Source organism: Solanum pennellii, chromosome 3, assembly GCF_001406875.1.
Source record: "Solanum pennellii chromosome 3, SPENNV200".
Classification (NCBI taxonomy): Eukaryota; Viridiplantae; Streptophyta; class Magnoliopsida; order Solanales; family Solanaceae; genus Solanum; species Solanum pennellii.
The window spans coordinates 64,294,519-64,314,971 of record NC_028639.1 but is presented as its reverse complement, the minus strand read 5'-3'; the positions used below and the strand labels follow the sequence as shown (position 1 = coordinate 64,314,971).

Below are 20,453 nucleotides of genomic sequence, written 5' to 3'. Positions count from 1 at the left end.
TCAAACGAGACCCGAAGCGCGCATACACCCTATTTCGACGATTTTCGTGTGTTATTCCAAACCATTTTTTGGGTGATCCGGATTTCAACGTCAAAAATGCCAAAAAAATTTGTGGACGTTTGATAAGACCTTGGCTATGCAGCCGGTTGACCCTCACAGCCAGTCCGACACATTTTCAAGGTCAGACGAGCCCCGAAGCGCACATACCCACCATTTCGATGATTTCTGTGCGCTGTAGCAAACTATTTTTTGGGTGATCCGGATTTCGATGTAAAAAATTTTTGTGGTCATTTGGTAAGACCTTAGATATGCATACGGTTGATCCTCACGGCCAGTCCGACAGATTTTCAAGGTCAGACGAGCCCCGAAGCCCACATACCCCCCATTTCGACGATCTTCGTGTGCTGTAGCAAACCTTTTTTTGGGTGAGCCGGATACCGACGTAAAAAATACCAAAAAATTTTGTGGACGTCCGTTAAGGCCTTTTCTATGCATCCGGTTGGACCTTACGTCCAGTCAGACCCATTTTCAAGGTCAAACAAGCCCCGAAGCGCGTGTACCCCCCATTTAGACGATTTTGTGTGTAATAGCAAACCATTATTTGGGTTATCCGGACTCCGACGTCAAAAATTCCAAAAAAATTCATTGACGTCCGTAAATACCTTCACTTTGCAGTCGGTTGGCTTTCATGGTCAGTCCGACCTATTTTCAAGGTCAAACAAGCCTCAAAGCGCGTGTACCCCCCATTTAGACGATTTTCATGTGCTATAGCAAACCATTTTTTGGGTGATCCGGATTCTGATGTCAAAATTGCCAAAAAATTTTGGGGACGTCGGTCAAGACCTTGGCTATGCAACGAGTTGTCCCTCACTGCAAATCCGACCCATTTTTAAGGTCAAATGAGCCCCGATGCGCGCATACCCCTTATTACGATGATTTTTCGTGTGCCTTAGCAAACCATTCTTTGGGTAATCCGGATTTTGAAGTAAAAATTGCCAAAATTTTTGGTGGACGTCCTTCAAGACCTTGCCTATGCATCCAGTTGGCCCTCACGGCCATTCTGACCCATTTTCAAGGTCAAACGAGCCCCGAAGTGCGCATACCCCCCATTTAGACGATTTCGTGTGTTATAGCAAACCATTTTTTGAGTGATCCAGATTCCTACATCAAAAATATCAAAAATTTTTGTGGATATCCTTCAATACCTTGTATATGTAGTCGATTGTCCCTTACGGCCAGTACAATCCATTTTCAAGGTCAAACGATCCCTGAACCGCATACCTCCCATTTAGACGGTTTACGTGTGCTATAGCAAACCATTTTTTGAGTGTTCCGGATTCCGACTTAAAAAAGACAAAAAAAATTGTGGACGTCCACCACGACCTTGGCTCTGCTGAAGATTATCCCTCACGGCCTGTACGACCCATTTTCAAGGTTAACGAGCCCGCAGCGCTCATACCCTCCATTTTGAAAGTTTTCGTGTGCTATTGCAAACCATTTTTTGAGTGATCCGGATTCAGACGTCAAAAAAGCCAAAAAATATTCTGGACATCCGTTATGACCTTGGCTATGCATTGGGTTGTCCTTCATGGCGAATTCGACCCATTTTAAAGGTCAAATAAGCCCTGAAGCTTGCATACCCACCATTTCAACGATATTAGTGTACTATAGCAAACCATTTTTTGGGTGATCCAGATTCCAACGTCAAAAATGCCAAAAGTTTTTGTGGGCGTCCGTCAAGACCTTGGCTATGCATCTGCTTGGCCTACACGGCCAATAATACCTATTTTCAAGGTAAAACAAGCCCCGAAGCTCGCATACCTCCCATTTCGACATTTTTCGTGTGCTATGCCAAACAATTTTTTGGGTGATCCAGATTCCAACGTCAAAAATGCCAAAAGTTTTTGTGGGCATCCGTCAAGACCTTGGCTATGCATCTGCTTGGCCTACACGGCCAATAATACCTATTTTCAAGGTAAAACAAGCCCCCGAAGCTTGCATACCTCCCATTTCGACATTTTTCGTGTGCTATGCCAAACAATTTTTTGGGTGATCCATATTCCGACGTCAAAAATGCCAAAAACTTTTTTGGACGTCCGTCAAGACCTTGGCTATGCAGCCGATTGGCCCTCACGGCCAATTCAACCCATTATAAAGGTCAAACGAGCCCAGAAGCGCGCATACCCCCCATTTTGATGATTTTCGTGTGATATAGCAAACCATTTTTTGGGTGATCCGAATTCTGACGTCAAAAATGCCAAATAATTTTGTTGACGTCTATCAAGACCTTGTCTATGCAGTCTATTCGACCTCACAGCCAGTACAACCCATTTTCAAGGTCAAATGAGCCCCGAAGTGCGCATACCCCCCATTTCAACAATTTTCCTGTGCTATGGCAAACCATTTTTTGGGTGATCCATATTTCAACGTCAAAAATACTACAATTTTTTGTGTACGTCCATCAAGAACCTTGGTTATGCATCTGGTTGGTCTTCACGGACAATCAGACCCATTTTCAAGGTCAAACGAGCCCCGAAGCGCGCATACCCCCCCCCCCATTTAGATGATTTTCGAGTGCTATAGCAAACCATTTTTTGGGTGATATGGATTTCGATGTAAAAATGCCAAAAATTTTTGGGGACGTTCGTCAAGACCTTGGATATGCATTCGGTTGTCCCTCACTGCAAATCCGACCCATTTTTAAGGTCAAACGAGCCCCGAAACGCGCATACCCCTTATTTTGATGATTTTTCGTGTGCTATAGCAAACCATTCTTTGGGTAATCTGGATTTTAAAGTCAAAATTGCCAAAATTTTTGGTGGACGTCCTTCAAACCTTGCCTACGCATCCGGTTGGCCCTCACGGCCATTCTGATCCATTTTCAAGGTCAAACGAGCCCCGAAGCGCACATACCCCCATTTCGATGATTTTCGTGTGCTACAGCAAACAATTTTTTGGGTGATCCGCATTCCGACTTCAAAAATTCTAAAAAACTTTGTGGACGTCCACCTTACCTTGGCTATGCAGCCGGTTTGCCCTCATAGCCAGTCCAACCCATTTTCAAGGTTAAACAAGCCCCTAAGCGCGTATACCCTCCATTTCGATGATTTTCGTGTGCTATAGCAAACCGGCTTTTTAGTAGTCTGGATTCCAACATTAGAAATGCCAAAAAAATTTGTGGAAGTCCGTCAAGACTTTTGATATGTAGACGATTGGCCATCACGGTCAGTCCGACCTATTTTAAAGGTCAAACAAGCCCTGAAGCGCGCATACCCCCCATTTTAAAGATTTTCGTGTGCTATTGCAAACTATTTTTTGGGTGATCCAGATTCAACCGTCAAAAAAAATAAAAAAAATAGGAAGTCTGTAAAGAACCTTGGCTATGCATCTGGTTGACCCTCACGGCTACTCCAACCCATTTCAAGGGTCAGACGATCCCCGAAGCGTGCATACCTTCCATTTTAACGATTTACGAGTGCTATAGCAAACCATATTTTGGGTAATCCGGATTCCGACATCAAAAATGCCAAAAAAATTAATAGACATCCGTCAAGACCTTGGCTATGCATCTGGCTGTCCCTCACTTCAAATCTGATCTATTTTTAAGGCAAAAGAGCCCCGAAGCGCGCATATCCCCTATTTCAATAATTTTCTTATGCTATAGCAAATCATTTTTTTGGTCATCAGATTCCGAAGTAAAAATTGACAAAAAATTTTGTGGCAACCGTCAAGATCTTGGCTATGAATCCAGTTGTCCCACACGGACATTCTGACCCATTTTAAAGGTCAAACAAGCCCCGAAGCTCGCGTACCCCCCATTTCTACGATTTTCGTATGCTATAGCAAACCATTTTTTGGGTGATTCAGATTACGACGTCAAAAATGCCAAAAAACTTTGTGGAAGTCTGTTAAGACTTTTTCTATTCAGCCAATTTTTCCTCATGGCCAGTCTGACCCATTTTCAAGGTCAAACAAGCCCCAAAACGCGCATACCCCCCATTTCTAAGATTTTCGTGTGCTATAAAAACTATTTTTTGGTTGATCCGGATTCCAGCGTCAAAAATGCAATAAAAAAATTTGGATGTCATTCAAGACCTTGGGAATTCAGCCGGTTGGCCCTCACGGCTAATCCGACACATTTTAAAGGTCAAACAAGCCCCAAAGCACGCATACCTCCCATTTCGACGATTTTCTTGTGCTAAAGCAAACCATTTTTTGGGTGATCCGGATTTCGACGTCAAAAATGCCAAAAAATTTTGTGAACGTACGTCAAGACCTTGGATTTACAGTCGGTTGGTCCTCACGGCCAATCCGACCCATTTTCAAGGTCAATCAAGCCCTGAAGCGCGCATACCCCCCACTTCGATGATTTTCGTGTGCTATAGCAAAATATTTTTTGGTTGATCTGGATTTCAATGTCAAAATCCAAAAAAAATTGTGGACGTCTATCAAGACCTTGTATATACATCCGATTGGCCCTCACGACCAATCCAACCCATTTTCAAGGTCAAACGAGCCCCGAAGCGCGCATACCCCTCATTTCAACGATTTTCATGTGCTATAGCAAACCATTTTTTAGGTGATTCAGATTTTGACGTCAAAAATGCCAAAAAATTTTGTGGACTTCTTCATAACCTTGGCTATGCATCCGATTTGACCTCACGGCCAATGCGTCCCATTTTCAAGGTCAAACGAGCCTCGAAGCGTGCATACCCCCCATTTCGATGATTTTCGTGTGCTATAGCAAATCATTTTTGGGGTGATCCATATTCCGAAGCCAAAAATGCCAAAAAAAATTGGACGTCCGCCAAGACCTTGTCTATGTATCCGGTTGGCCTTCCCGGCCAATCCGACCCATTTTCAAAGTCAAGCAAGTCCCGAAGTGAGCATACACCCCATTTCGACGCTTTTCGTATGCAATAGCAAACTATTTTTTGAGTGATCCAAATTCTGATGTCAAAATGCCAAAAATTTTGTGGACGTCCGTCGAAAACTTGGCTATGCAAATGGTTTGCCCTCATGTCCAGTTCGACCAATTTTGAAGGTCAAATGAGCCTCAAAGCGCCCATACCCCACACACACATTTCGTGATTTTCGTGTGCTATAGCAAACCATGTTTTAGGTGATCTGGATTTTGACGTCAAAAATACCAAAAAAAATTTTGGACTTCCGTCAAGACCATGGCTATGCAGTTTGTTTGCCCTCACAGCCAATCTGTCCCATTTTCAAGGTCAAACGAGCCCCGAAGCGCGCATACCACCCATTTCAACGATTTTTCGTGTCCTATAGCAAATCAGGTGTTGGGTTATCCAGATTCCAAAGCCAAAAATGCCAAAATTTATTGTGAACGTCCGTCAAGACCTTGTCTATGTAGCCGCTTGGCACTCCCGGATAATCCGACCCATTTTCAAGATCAAACGATCCCTGAAGCGCGCATCCCCCCATTTTGACGATTTTCATGTGTAATAGCAAACCATTTTTTGGGTGATTCGAATTCCGATGTCAAAAATAACAAAAAATGTTGTGGACGTCCGTCAAGACCTTGGCTATGCATCTGGTTGTCCCTCACGGCCACTCCAACCCATTTTCAAGGTCAAACGAGCCCCAAAGAGACCATACCCCACGCCCCTTATTTCGACGATTTTCGTGTGCTATTACAAACCATTTTGTGGGTGATCCAGATTCCATCGTCAAAAAGGCCAATATTTTTTGTGGACATCCGTCAAGACCTTGGCTATGCATCCGGTTGGCCCTCACGGACAATCCAACCCTTTTTCAAGGTCAAACAATCTCCAAAACGTGCATACCCCCTATTTCGACGATTTTCGTTTGCTATAGCAAACCATTTTTTGGGTGATTCGCATTCCAACGTCAAAAATGACAAAAAGTTTTGTGGACGTCCTTCAAGACATTGGATATGCAGCTGGTTAGCCCTCACGGCAAATCCAACCCATTTTAAAGGTCAAATGAGCCCCAAAGCGTGCATACCCCTCATTTCGACGATTTTCGTATTCTATAGCAAACCATTTTTTGGGTGATCTGAATTTCAATGTCAAAAATACCAAAAAAAATTGTGGACGTCTATCACAACCTTTACTTTGCATCCGGTTTTCCATCACGGCCAATTCGATCCATTTTCAAGGTCAAATGAGCCCCGAAGCGCGCATACCCCCCATTTCGACGATTTTCGTGTGCCATAGAAAACTATTTTTTGGGTGATCCGGATTTTGATGTCAAAAATTCCAAAATCTTTTGTGGACATCCTTAAAGACTTGGCTATGCATCCGGATGGCCCTCACGACAAGTTCGACCCATTTTCGAGCTCAAACGAGCCCCGTAGCGCGCATACCCCTCATTTCAATGATTTTTGTGTGCTATAGCAAATCATTTTTCAGGTGATTCGTATTTTGATGTCAAAAATGCCAAAAATTTTGGTGGACTTCCGTCAAGACCTTGGCTATGCATCCGGTTGGCCCTCAAGACCTATCCACCCCATTTTCAAGGTCAAACGAGCCGCGAAGCGTGCATACCCCCAATTTCGATGATTTTCGTGTGCTATAGCAAACCATTTTTTGGGTTATTCTGATTCCGACATCAAAAATACCAAAAAAATTTATGGAAGTCCTTCAAAACTTTTACTATGCAGCTGATAGGCCCTCACGGCCAGTCCAACCCATTTTCATGGTCAAACAATCCCCGAAGCGCGCATACCCCCATTTCAACAATTTTCATATGCTATCTAAAACAATTTTTTGGGTGATCCAGATTTCGACCTCAAAAATGCCAAAAAAAAAAATTCAACGTCCGTCAAGACCTTGGCTATGCAGCCTGTTGTCCCTCACGGCCAATCCATCCCATTTTCAAGGTCAAACGAGTCTTGAAGCGCGCATACCCTCCATTTCAAAGATTTTCGTGTGCTATAGCAAACCATTTTTTGGGTGATTCTGATTCCAAAGTCAAAAATGCAAAAAAAAATTGTGAACATCCGTCAAGACCTTGTCTATGCATACGGTTGGCCCTCACAGCCGATACAATCCATTTTCAAGGTCAAACGAGCCCCGAAGCGCGCATACTCCATTTTGACTTTTTTTGTGCTATAGAAAACTATTTTTGGGGTAATCCGGATTCCGACGTCAAAAATGCCAAAAAATTTTGTGGACGTCCCTCAAGACCTTTGCTATGCATCTGGTTGTCCCTCATGGCCAGTCCAACCCATTTTTAAGGTCAAACAAGCCCCGAAGTGCGCATACCCCCCCCCCCAATTTTGATGATTTTCTTGTGCTATAGAAAACCATTTTTTTGATGATCTGGATTTTGATGTCAAAAATGCCAAAAAAAAATTTGGATATCCGTCAAAACCTTGGCTATGAAGATGATTGGCCCTCACGGCAATTTCGACCAATTTTCAAGGTCAAACGAGCTCAGCAGTGCACATACCTCCCATTTCGACGATTTTCGAGTGCTATAGCAAACCTTTTTTTTGGTGATCCGGATTCCAATGTCAAAAATGACAAAAAAAATTTGTGTACGTCCGACTAGACTTTTTCTATGCAGCCGATTGTCCTTTTGTCCAGTCCAACCCATTTTCAATTACAAATGAGCCCCGAAGCGCGCATACCCCCTATTTCGATGATTTTCGTGTGCTATAGCAAACCATTTTTTGGGAGATCCGGATTTTGACTTCAAAAATGCCAAAAAATTTTGAGGACGTCTGTCAGGACCTTGGCTATGCAGCCGTTTGTCCCTCACGGCCAATCGACCCATTTTCAAGGTCAAACGATCCCCGAAGCGCGCATACCCCCAATTTCAATGATTTTAGTGTGCTATAACAAACCATTTTTTGGGTGATCCAGACTCTAACGTCAAAAATGCCAAAAGAAATTTGTGGACGTCCTTCAAGACCTTGACTATGCAGCCGGTTGTCTCTTACAGCAAGTATGACACATTTTCAAGGGCAAACGAGCCCCGAAGCACGCATACCCTTCATTTCGACGGTTTTCGTATGCTATAGAAAACCATTTTTTGGATGATCCGGATTCAGACGTTAAAATGCCAAAATATTTTGTGGAAGTCAGTCAAGACTATTGCTATACAGCCGATTGGTCCTTACGGCCAGTTCCATCCATTTTTAAGGTCAAACAAGCCCCAAAACGTGCATACCCTCCATTTTATCGATTTTCGTGTGCTATAACAAACCATTTTTGGGGTGATCCAGATTCCGACGTCGAAAATGCCAAAAAATTTTGTGGACTTCCATCAGGACCTTGGCTATGTAGCCTGTTGGCCTCACAGCCAATCCGATCTATTTTTAAGGTTAAACGAGCCTCGAATCGCGCATACCCCCCATTTCGATGATTTTTGTGTGCAATAGCAAACCATTTCTTGGGTGATCCGGATTCTTACGTCAAAAATGACAAAAAAAAATTTGTGAAAGTTCTTCAAGACCCTGGATATGCATCTGGTTGGCCCTCAGGCCAATTCGACCCATTTTAAATGTCAAACGAGCCCTGAAGCGCTCATACCCCCCATTTCGATGATTTTTGTATCCTATAGCAAACCATATTTTGGGTGTTGCGTATTCCAAAGTTAAAAATGCCAAAAAATTTGTGGACGTCTGTCAAGACCATAACTATCCATTCGGTTGTCCATCACGGCCAACCCGGCATATTTTCAAGGTCAACAATCCCCGATTCTCGCATACCCACCATTTTGATGATTTTCGTGTGCTATAGCAAACCATTTTTTGGGTGATCCGAATTTTGATGTCCAAAATACCAAATTTATGTAGACATCAAATAAAACCTTGGACATCTGTCAACACCTTGGCTATGTAGCCGATTGGACCTCATGCCCAATCCGACCTATTTTCAAGGTCAAACGAGCCTCGAAGCGCGTATACCCCCCATTTCGACTATTTTTGTGTGCTATAGCAAATCATTTTTTGGGTGATCAAGATTCTGATGTCAAAAATGCCAAAAAAATTTGTAGATGTCCGTCAATACCTTGGTTGTGCAGTAAGTTGTCCCTCACGGCCAGTCCGACCTATTTTCAAGGTCAAACAAGTCCCAAAGCACGCATACCCTCTATTTTGATGGTTTTCGTGTGCTATAGCAAGCTATTTCTTGGGTGATCCGGATTCTGAAGTCAAAAATGCCAAAAAATTTTGTGGAAGTCCGTCAAGACTATTGCTATGAAGTGCATTGTCCCTCACAGCCAGTCCCACCCATTTTTAAGGTCAGACGAGCCCGAAGCGTGCATACCCCTCATTTCAATGATTTTCAAGTGCTATGCAAACCATTTTTTGGGTGATCCGTATTCCGCCATCAAAAATGCCAAAAAATTTTGTGGACGTCTTTCAAGACCTTGTCTTTGCAGCCAGTATGCCCTCAAGGCCAATCTAACCCATTTTCAAGGTCAAACGAGCCCCGAAGCGCGCATACCCCCTATTTCGATTTCGTGTGTATACCAAACTATTTTTTAGGTGATTCGAATTCAATTTTTTGTGAACATCCGTCAAGACCTTGGTTATGTAGCCACTAAGCCCTCACAGCCAATCCGACCCATTTTAAAGGTCAAAAGAGCTTCGAAGCGCGCATATCCCCAATTTCGACGATTTTCGTGTGCCATAGAAAACTATTTTTTGGGTGATCCATATTTTGATGTCAAAAATTCCAAAATCTTTTGTGAACATCATTAAAGACCTTGGCTATGAATCCGTATGGCCCTCACGACCAGTTCGACCCATTTTCGAGGTCAAACGAGCCCCGTAACGCGCATACCCCTCATTTCAATGATTTTTGTGTGCTATAGCAAACCATTTTTTAGGTGATTCGTATTTTGATTCAAAAATGCCAAAAATTTTGGTGGACTTCCGTCAAGACCTTGGCTATGCATCCGGTTGGCCCTCAAGACCTATCCACCCCATTTTCAAGGTCAAATGAGCCGCAAAGCGTGCATACCCCCAATTTCGATTATTTTCGTGTGCTATAGCAAACCATTTTTTGGGTGATTCTGATTCCGACATCCAAAATACCAAAAATTTTTATGGAAGTCCGTCAAAACTTTTACTATGCAGCTGATAGGCCCTCACGGCCAGTCCAACCCATTTTCATGGTCAAACAATCCCCGAAGCGCACATACCCCCATTTCAACGATTTTCATATGCTATCTAAAACCATTTTTTGGGGGTGATCATAATTCCGACGTCAAAAATGCCAAAAAAAAAATTCAACTTCCGTCAAGACCTTGGCTATGCAGCCTGTTGTCCCTCACGGCCAATCCATCCCATTTTCAAGGTCAAACGAGTCTTGGAGCGTGCATACCCTCCATTTCAAAGATTTTCGTGTGCTATAGCAAACCATTTTTTGGGTGATTCTGATTCCAAAGTCAAAAATGCAAAAAAACTTTGTGAACATCCGTCAAGACCTTGTCTATGCAGCCGGTTGGCCCTCACGGCCAATACAATCCATTTTCAAGGTCAAACGAGCCCCGAATTGCGCATACCCCCATTTTGACGTTTTTTTGTGCTATAGAAAACTATTTTTGGGGTAATCCGGATTCCGACGTCAAAAATGCAAAAAAAAATTGTGGACGTCCCTCAAGACCTTTGCTATGCATCTGGTTGTCCCTCACAGTCAGTCCGACCCATTTTTAAGGTCAAACAAGCCCCGAAGTGCGCATACCCCTGCCCCCCATTTTGATGATTTTCTTGTGCTATAGAAAACCATTTTTTCGATGATCTGGATTTTGATGTAAAAAATGCCAAAAAAAATTTTGGATATCCATCAAAACCTTGGATATGAAGCCGGTTGGCCCTCACGGCAATTCCGACCAATTTTCAAGGTCAAACGAGCCCAGCAGTGCACATACCTCCCATTTCGACGATTTTTGAGTGCTATAGCAATCCATTTTTTTGGTGATCCGGATTCCAATGTCAAAAATGACAAAAAAATTTGTGTACGTACGACTGGACTTTTTCTATGCAGCTGATTGTCCTTTTGTCTAATCCAACCCATTTTCAATTACAAATGAGCCCCGGAGCGCATATACCCCCCATTTCGATGATTTTCGTGTGCTATCGCAAACCATCTTTTGGGTGATTCGGATTTTGACTTCAAAAATGACAAAAAATTTTGAGGACGTTTGTCAGGACCTTGGCTATGCAGCCGGTTGGCCCTCACGGCCAATCGACCCATTTTCAAGGTCAAACGATCCCTAAAGCGCGCATGCCCCCAATTTCAATGATTTTAGTGTGCTATAACAAACCATTTTTTGGGTGATCCAGACTCTGACGTCAAAAATGCCAAAAAAAATTTGTGGACGTCCGTCAAGACCTTGACTATGCAGCCGGTTGGCTCTTACGGCAAGTATGACACATTTTCAAGGTCAAACGAGCCCCGAAGCACGCATACCCTTCATTTCGACGGTTTTCGTATGCTATAGAAAACCATTTTTTTGATGATCTGGATTCAGACGTTAAAATGCCAAAAAATTTTGTGGAAGTCAGTCAAGACTATTGCTATACAGCCGATTGGTCCTTACGGCCAGTTCCATCCATTTTTAAGGTCAAACGAGCCCCAAAACGCGCATACCCTCCATTTTATCGATTTTCGTGTGCTATAACAAACCATTTTTGGGGTGATCCAGATTCCGACGTCGAAAATGCCAAAAAAATTTGTGGACTTCCATCAAGACCTTGGCTATGTAGCCGGTTGTCCTCACAGCCAATCCGATCTATTTTCAAGGTTAAACGAGCCTCGAATCGCGCATACCCCCCATTTCGACGATTTTTGTGTGCAATAGCAAACCATTTTTTGGGTGATCCGGATTCTGACATAAAAAATGACAAAAAAAATTTGTGAAAGTTCTTCAAGACCCTGAATATGCATCTGGTTGGCCCTCACGGCCAATTCGACCCATTTTAAATGTCAAACGAGCCCCGAAGCGCGCATACCCCCCATTTCGATGATTTTTGTATCCTATAGCAAACCATATTTTGGGTGTTACGGATTCCAAAGTTTAAAATGCCAAAAAAAATTGCGGACGTCCGTCAAGACCTTGGCTATCCAGTCGGTTGTCCATCACGTCCAACCCGGCACAATTTAAAGGTCAACAAGCCCCGATTCTCGCATACCTCCCATTTCGATGATTTTCGTGTGCTATAACAAATCATTTTTTGGGTGATCCGAATTTTGATGTCCAAAATACCAAAATTATGTAGACATCAAATAAAACCTTGGACATCTGTCAAAACCTTGGCTATGCAGCCGATTGGACCTCATGCCCAATCCGACCCATTTTCAAGGTCAAACGAGCCTCGAAGCGCGTATACCCCCCATTTCGACTATTTTTGTGTGCTATAGAAAACCATTTTTTAGGTGATCCAGATTCCGATGTCAAAAACGCCAAAAAAATTTGTGGATGTCCGTCAATACCTTGGTTGTGCAGTCGGTTGTCCCTCACGGCCAGTCCGACCTATTTTCAAGGTCAAACAAGTCCCGAAGCACGCATACCCTCTATTTTGATGGTTTTCGTGTGCTATAGCAAACTATTTCTTGGGTGATCCGGATTCCGAAGTCAAAAATTCCAAAAATTTTTGTGGAAGTCCGTCAAGACTATTGCTATGAAGTGGATTGTCCCTCACGGCCAATGCCACCCATTTTTAAGGTCAAACGAGCCCGAAGCGCGCATACTCCTCATTTCAATGATTTTCAAGTGCTATGCAAACCATTTTTTGGGTGATCCGTATTCCATCGTCAAAATGCCAAAAAATTTTGTGGACGTCTTTCAAGACCTTGTCTATGCAGCAGTATGCCCTCAAGGCCAATCTGACCCATTTTCAAGGTCAAAGGAGCCCCGAAGCGCGCATACCCCCTATTTCGATTTCGTGTGTTATACCAAATATTTTTTAGGTGATCCGAATTCAATTTTTTGTGGACGTCCGTCAAGACCTTGGTTATGTAGCCGGTAATCCCTCACAGCCAATCCGACCCATTTTAAAGGTCAAAAGAGCTCCGAAGCGCGCATATCCCCAATTTCGATGATTTTCGTTTGCTATAGCAAAACCATATTTTTGTTGATACGGATTCCGACGTCAAAGATGCCAAAATCAATTGTGGACATCCGTCAACACCTTGGCTATGCATCCGGATGGTCCTCACGACCAGTTCGACCCATTTTCGAGGTCAAACGAGCCCCGTAGCGCGCATACCCCTCATTTCAATGATTTTTGTGTGCTATAGCAAACCATTTTTTGGGTGATCCAGATCCCGACTTCAAAAATGCCAAAAAAATTTGTGGACGTCCGTCAATACCTTGGTTGTGCAGTCGTTTGTCCCTCAAGGCCAGTCTGAACTATTTTCAAGGTCAAACGAGCCCCGAAGCACGCATACCCTCTATTTCAACAATTTTCATGTGCTATAGCAAACTATTTTTTGAGTGATCCGGATTCCAACTTCAAAAATGCCAAAAAAATTTGTGGAAGTCCGTCAAGACCTTGGATATGTATCTGATTGACCTTCATGGCCAATCCAGCCCATTTTGAGGGTCAAACGAGCCCCGAAGCAGGCATACCCCCTATTTCAATGATTTTCGTGTGCTATAGCAAACCATTTTTTGGGTGATTTGGATTTCGACGTCAAAAATGCCAAATTTTTTTGTGGACGTGTGTTATGACCTTTAATATGCAACTATCTGGTCCTCACGGCCAATCCGTCCCATTTTCAAGGTCAAACGAGCCCTGAAGCGCGCATACCCCCTATTTCGACGATTTTCAAAATGAGACCCCAAAGAGCCCTTCTTTACTTTACTACTTCAGGGAGTGGGGTGAAGGGGGGGTTTACATAGAACCGAGGCAAAGTGGTGCTATACCTAACCATTTTTTGAGTGATCCGAATTCCGACGTCAAAAATGCCAAAAAAATTTGTGGACGTCCGTCAAGACCTTGGCTATGCAGCCGGTTGGCTCTCACGTCCAATCTGACCCATTTTAAAGGTAAAAAGAGCCCTGAAGCATGCACACACCCCCATATCAGCGATTTTCGTTTGCTATAGAAAACCATTTTTTGGTTGATACGAATTCCAACGTCAAAAAGGCCAGAATCTTATGTGGATATCCTTCAAGACCTTGTCTATGCAGCCGGTTGTCCCTCGTGGCCAGTTCGATCCATTTTCAAGGTCAAATGAGCCCCGAAGGGCGCATACCCCCCCCCCCATTTCGATGATTTTCGTGTGTTATAGCAAACCATTTTTTGGGTGATCCGGATTTCAACGTCAAAAATACCAAATTTTTTTTTGGACATCCTTCAAAACCTTGGCTATGAAGCCAGTTGTCCCTCACGGCCAGTCCGACCCATTTTCAAGGTCAAACGAGCCTCGAAACGCGCATACCCCAATTTCAACGATTTTCGTTTGCTATAGCAAACAATTTTTTGGGTGATCCGGATTTTAACATAAAAAATGCCAAAAAAAATTGTGGACGTCCATCCAGACCATTGCTATGCAGCCTGTTGGCCTCACGGCCAGTCAGAACTATTTTCAAGATCAAACGAGCCCCGAAGTGTGCATACCCCCCCCCCCATTTCGATGATTTTTCGTGTGCTATAGCAAACCATTTTTTGGGTGATCCGAATTCTGACGTCAAAAATGCCAAACTTTTTTGAGGAAGTCCGTCAGGACCTTGGCTATGCAGCCGGTTGGTCCTCACGGCCAATCGACCAATTTTCAAGGTCAAACGAGCCCCGAAGCGAGCATACCCCCCATTTCAATGATTTTCGTGTGCTATAGCAAACATTTTTTGGGGTGATCCAAATTCCGACGTAAAAAATGCCAAAATTTTTTGTGGACGATCTTCAAGACCTTGATTATGCTGCCGGTTTGCTCTCGTGGCCAGCCGGACCCAATTTCATGGTCAAATAAGCCCCGAAGCTAGCGTACTCTCCATTTCGATGGTTTTCGTGTGCTACACCAAACCATTTTTTAGGTGATAATGATTCAGATGTCAAAAATGCCAAAATTTATTAAGGACGTCCGTCAATACCTTGGCTATGCAGCCGGTTATCCCTCACGTCCAATCGGATGCATAGACAAGGCCTTAACAGACGTCCACAAAAACTTTTGGCATTTTTGACGTAGGAATCCAGATCACTCAAAAAATGGTTTGGTATAGCGCACAAAAATCGTCAAAATGGGGTAACTTCGGGGCTCGTTTGACCTCTAAAATGGGTTGGACTGGCCGTGAGGGCCAACCCGCTACATAGCCAAGGTATTGACGGACGTCCACAAAAAATTTAAACATTTTTAACGTCGGAATCCTGATCACCCAAAAAAATGTTTGTTATGCACACGAATATCGTCGAAACGGGGGGTATGCGCTTCGGGGCTCGTTTGACCTTGAAAATGGGTCAAATTGGCGGTGAAGGCCAATTGGATGCATAACCAAGGTCTTGACGGACGTCCACAAAAAATTATGGCATTTTTGACGTCAGAATCCGGATCACCCAAAAAATTGTTTGCTATAGCACACGAAAATCGTCGAAATGGCACTTTGGAGCTCGTTTGACCTTGAAAATGGGTCAGATTGGCCGTGAGGTCCAACCAGCTGCATATCCAATGTCTTGACGGACGTCCACAAAAAATTTTGGCATTTTTGACGTCGGAATCTGGATCACCCAAAAAATGGTTTGCTATATAGCACACAAAATCATCGAAATGGGGGGTATGCGCGCTTCCTGGCTCGTTTGACCTTGAAAATGGATCGAACTGGCCGTGAGGGCCAATCGTCTGCATAGCCAAGGTCTTGACGGACGTCCATAAAAAAAAATTGGTATTTTTGACGTTGAAATATGGATCACCCAAAAAATGATTTGTTATAGCATACGAAAATCGTCAAAATGGGGGTGTATGTGTGCTTCGAGGTTCGTTTGACCTTGAAAACAGGTCGTATTGGGTGTGAGGCCCAACCAGCTGCATAGTCAAGGTTTTGAAGGACGTCCACAAAATATTTTGGCTTTTTTGACGTCGGAATCCGGATCACCCAAAAAATGGTTTGCTATAGCACAGGAATATCGTTGAAATATGGGGTATGCACGCTTTGGAGCTCGTTTGACCTTGAAAATGGGTCGGATTGGCTGTGAGGACCAACCGGCTGCACAACCAAAGTCATGATGGACGTCCACAAAAAAATTTGGCATTTTTAACGTCGAAATCCGGATCACCCAAAAAATGATTTGGTATAGCACACGAAAATCATCGAAATGGGGAGTATGCGCACTTTGGAGCTCGTTTGACCTTGAAAATGGATCGGATTGGCCGTAAGGACCAATCGGCTGCATGAAATGAAATATGTTTGATGAAAAAATAAAATTTACTGAGGACGCACACATGCATTAACCCCGTTAAAATGTTAGTACTTGCTATACTTTATTTGCTGTAAAAGAAATATATCAATGCTAGCCTCTTAATTATATGGGACTAATTATATATAATATAGATCACGACAACCAATTATTATTTACTAGGACAACATATTAATAGAATTACATAAATATGAGCACACATACAGAGAATATCCTAAGCCATTGCAACGGCCATCTCATCCAAAAGTTTAGTCTAAACTATTAGAGAGCACACACTTTTAATTACTTAATTATATTCTCGTCACACATAACTTGTGTACAAACTTTGACATGCATCACACACTATATTACTTAGGAAAAGTTAACCAAAGGAATAAATGACACTGAGATTTCAATGCCAAATTCCAAGCAAATGACTTGCCATGTAGTACGTACTAAGTTGCCACTGTTTGCAGCTTGGGCATGTTTTCTATTTTATTAACTGCTTTAACTCCACAATTAGTATCATTTGGACACGTGGCTACGTTTGTTTTATCAGTAACAACCAGTAAACCTGCAAGCTTCACTATGTCAATAATTTGTTCTTGTGTGAGTTCTGGAAGCTTCTTATTTGCATTCATGTTCTCATCCTTCACAATTACTTCAGTCTTTTGTATCTCTGGAAGTTTCTGTTCCTTTATGATGGACTTCTCCTTTTTGCTGTATATTGCATAGAGTACAATTTGGAGTATTCCAAAGATGAACCCCAAAACATTTGGAGCCTATAAAATATTTTTAAAAAAGGTTAGTACGTAAGAACAGTGATAATATACAAGATATTTTAGTAAACGCGTAAATATGTATTCTCTAGTAGAGGTACGCCGAAAAAGTATTGAGAAAAGGTGATTACACATGATCTGAAACACTTGCGGCTTACTGTGAACATGGACCCTATATAGGGTATACAAAGGTCACTGATTAAGGTAAAAAGGTAATAGGTGTTAGTTGCACCGTCTAGTTTCCCTTATCAGTAATATTAGTACTTATTTGTTCCTCTCCTTGCTTTCTTATACTTCTAATTGTTACTTGTTTAGACTATTATACTTATTTATTGGTGTGCGCTACTGGTGTTTTCTACTATATTCTTTTTCCCTTTTTGTTTTATTATGCCCAACCTGGGGTGAATGATATCCGAGAAAAAACTCACTTACTAGAAGAATACACAAAGCTTTTGCTGTGTCACTTAAGTTATATAGGAATTCCTGAGCCCAAGAGTTAAGAATAACAAGTTTTTCCTTACCCAAAATTGAATACACGCCAAAAATAGTGTATTTTTTAAGAATCCGAGACGGGTGCGGCATCAAAAGTGAAGAGTCCGCGCAACTAAAAGTAAAGCTAGCGTAGTCACTATATTTCCCAAATCCCATTCGTAGAATTTTACTGGATATGTTATTGTTGTTGTATGTAGTGGTGGATTATGCATGCAAGAAAATTGAAGAATTTGTAGGATGAGTGAACTCACAGCAATGTTAATATCCTTTAGTAGAAGACCATAGAAGAACCACATAACAGCACTTAATGTGAGAAAAACTGATAGGAGAAGTGGCATGTATTCCACACTCTTGGTCTTGATGACTTGTCTCTGCATGAAATCAAATAATAACAAAAACACTCACAAACTTAACATATAGAGAAGGACAAAACTCCAATTGAATGAGAAAATTAAAAATTACGCGTAAAAGCTTACCACAATGCCTAAGGGAGCAACAAATACACACAAGGAGAAAATAAGGCAAATCCATCCAACAATTTGTCCACGAACGACTCCTTTGAATAGAAATTCAGTAACTAGCACTATTGCACCAAATCCACCAACCACTGATAACATGAGCATTTTTATAGTATGGACCTGAATGAATAAATAAATAAATAAAATTTTAACGATCAAAGTTATATTTTTCTTTCCTACAGAAAAGGAAGGAAAAAAAAGGTAAAAATTAAAATACGTACCCTGGCTTTCTTTGGTGCGTAGAAAAGGTAGAAACCAACGTAGATAGTCTCAATGAACATACCAAAGGAGTTAATTGTAATGAGTAGGGGCATGTTGGATTTCAAAAGTGCATAATATATCCAAAGCATCGAACTAAAGAGCGCAACCACGTATGGAATTGATTGATACCCTTCTGTTGATTTCTTCTTGTAAATGCTATAGAACGTGGGTCTACAAGTATGATAAATTTGAATCAGTACGATTACATATAATCCAAATATACTGATTTTTTTTCAAAAAATAACTTAAGTAAATGGAGACTCACATTGGAGAAAGGAACACAATGAACGAGATAATGTTACCTGAAAATTGAATTTACCAAAATTGAATTTACCAAAATAAAATAAGAAATGAGACGATCATGAGTTTATACGTATGTAGTGAGTATCACTTTGTTGATATGCTTACGTTTAGTCAGAAATTTCGTTAAGTGTTTGTTCAACTAATTAATAGAATTAAAAGTAAATGTATGTAGACTTATAATATTGAAGGAGAAAAGGGGTTAGTATACCAAGGACACCAAAAGCAAAAGCGTAGTGACCAAAATCAACTGCCATCTCTCTCTCCTTTTGTTTTTCTAGCCAAAGAACTGCAAATTTCTAGCACTGTTTATCACACACAATGCTAGAGTTGCAAATGATGACAATCAAGTTTTCTACTTGGCTGTGAAATGAGAGGTAGGTTTGGCTCACATATTTATACACGCAAGGGTGTGTGAAAAGTAGTTTGCTAGGGTGCATGCAATTATTGAAATTAAAGATCCTTTTTTCTTTTGTTTTTCTTTTTGTTGAAGAGAACTACCACATTGGCGTGGGATAAAGATATTTGGAATTCTTATATAGCTCAGGCAATTCTTTTCTTTTTTGAATTAACTTTTGGAGTGTAAATTAGATTCAAAATCTAATTTAATTAATATGGTGTCAGAGTCAAATTCAGTCAACGTGTAACTCTAAATCGATTGAGAAAAGTAGAAAAAACCCCAACCCGGCCCAATTAAGAGGGATTGGAAATACTCCTAATCCATGAATGTGTATGCTCCAATTCAAAAAAGGGTCCGAACTTGGGGTGAGGGTACTTTACGACATTGAAGAGAAACATCATGTCGATGAAGGATGAAATTTCTGAACTTTTTATATGACTTGAACAATCCTTGTTATAACTTCTGTGGTGTTACTAGTTTACACTTTTATTATATTTGGACAAATATTTAATCAAAGTGATGTAAAAGCACTCATTATGCTCAAAGTTCAAGGGTCCCATCCATGAGCCTCTTTTTATTATGTCATCCCCCAATCCTTAAGGAGCACTATTACATACAACTCGTGCTTTATTGTTTTTGAGGTTTTATTCTTTTTTCAATTTTGGTACAAATTTAGCCACAAATAAGAAAAGTGAAGAAGATCAGCTTAGAAATGATATTGGGACCAAATAAAGCCAGCAATTTGCATCAATAATAAAGAGGAGATCAATTTGCTGCATGGCTGATGAATGCAGGATATGTTTCGTTTTGCTTTTACTATAGTAGTCTTATCTTGTCCCTTTGTATTATGTATAATGTATAATGAAATGAAAATATATAGATACAATTTCTACATTTCTTAAATTTTGTAAGAACTTGTGACATGTTTAATAGTCTAATGTGCTTTTCTTAAATCAATTGGTTGGAGTTGCACAAGAACTTAGCTCATAATTAAACTTATCCATAGTTCTAGGAGTGTCGAAATTAACTCATAAAAATATGACTCATTCAACATATCTGATTTGGACTCATCGATCTAGTAACTTGACCGGACTTCTTGACTCACCTAATTCAGCCCATCTAAAATTTGAATTGTTTGGCTATGTAGATCAAATTGACTTACGAAAAACTGTGTTAGGCTATTTAAATAATTTTTTTGTTTGATATGTTATATATTGTTATAGCGAGGAAGAAGTTTTTAATAGTTTTGTTTGATAATTAAACAATTTATAAGAAAACAAACAAAGAAATCAATACTTGGTATCATTCATTATTTAGTCTATCTTGACATAATGTCCCAACCTTGATTCACTTTGTTTAACATGCTCAAA

The 20,453-nt window shown here is 41.3% G+C and overlaps 1 protein-coding gene across 1 annotated transcript; it reads right to left on the bottom strand.

Annotated features, from left to right (window-relative positions):
* Nucleotides 1-16,476: 16,476 nt before the first annotated feature.
* On the bottom strand, nucleotides 16,477-19,191 carry LOC107014896 (bidirectional sugar transporter N3). The gene is made up of 6 exons (XM_015215014.1): nucleotides 18,895-19,191; nucleotides 18,649-18,685; nucleotides 18,344-18,554; nucleotides 18,081-18,242; nucleotides 17,856-17,975; nucleotides 16,477-17,115 (listed from the first exon to the last, which is right to left on the bottom strand). Exons 1-6 carry the CDS (start codon nucleotides 18,938-18,940, stop codon nucleotides 16,789-16,791), a joined length of 903 nt encoding a protein of 300 aa, XP_015070500.1. The 5' UTR covers nucleotides 18,941-19,191; the 3' UTR covers nucleotides 16,477-16,788.
* Between the last annotated feature and the right edge of the window lie 1,262 nt (nucleotides 19,192-20,453).

What these genes read in the sequence shown, in the direction of transcription:
- LOC107014896 (XM_015215014.1), bottom strand. Translation starts at nt 18,940, where the DNA reads ATGGCAGTTGATTTTGGTCACTACGCTTTTGCTTTTGGTGTCCTTG. An exon ending in ATTGTGTTCCTTTCTCCAAT is followed by an intron (nt 18,555 to 18,648) that starts GTGAGTCTCCAT and finishes TCATACTTGTAG; the next exon opens with ACCCACGTTCTATAGCATTT. An exon ending in TAAAGGATATTAACATTGCT is followed by an intron (nt 17,116 to 17,855) that starts GTGAGTTCACTC and finishes AATATTTTATAG; the next exon opens with GCTCCAAATGTTTTGGGGTT.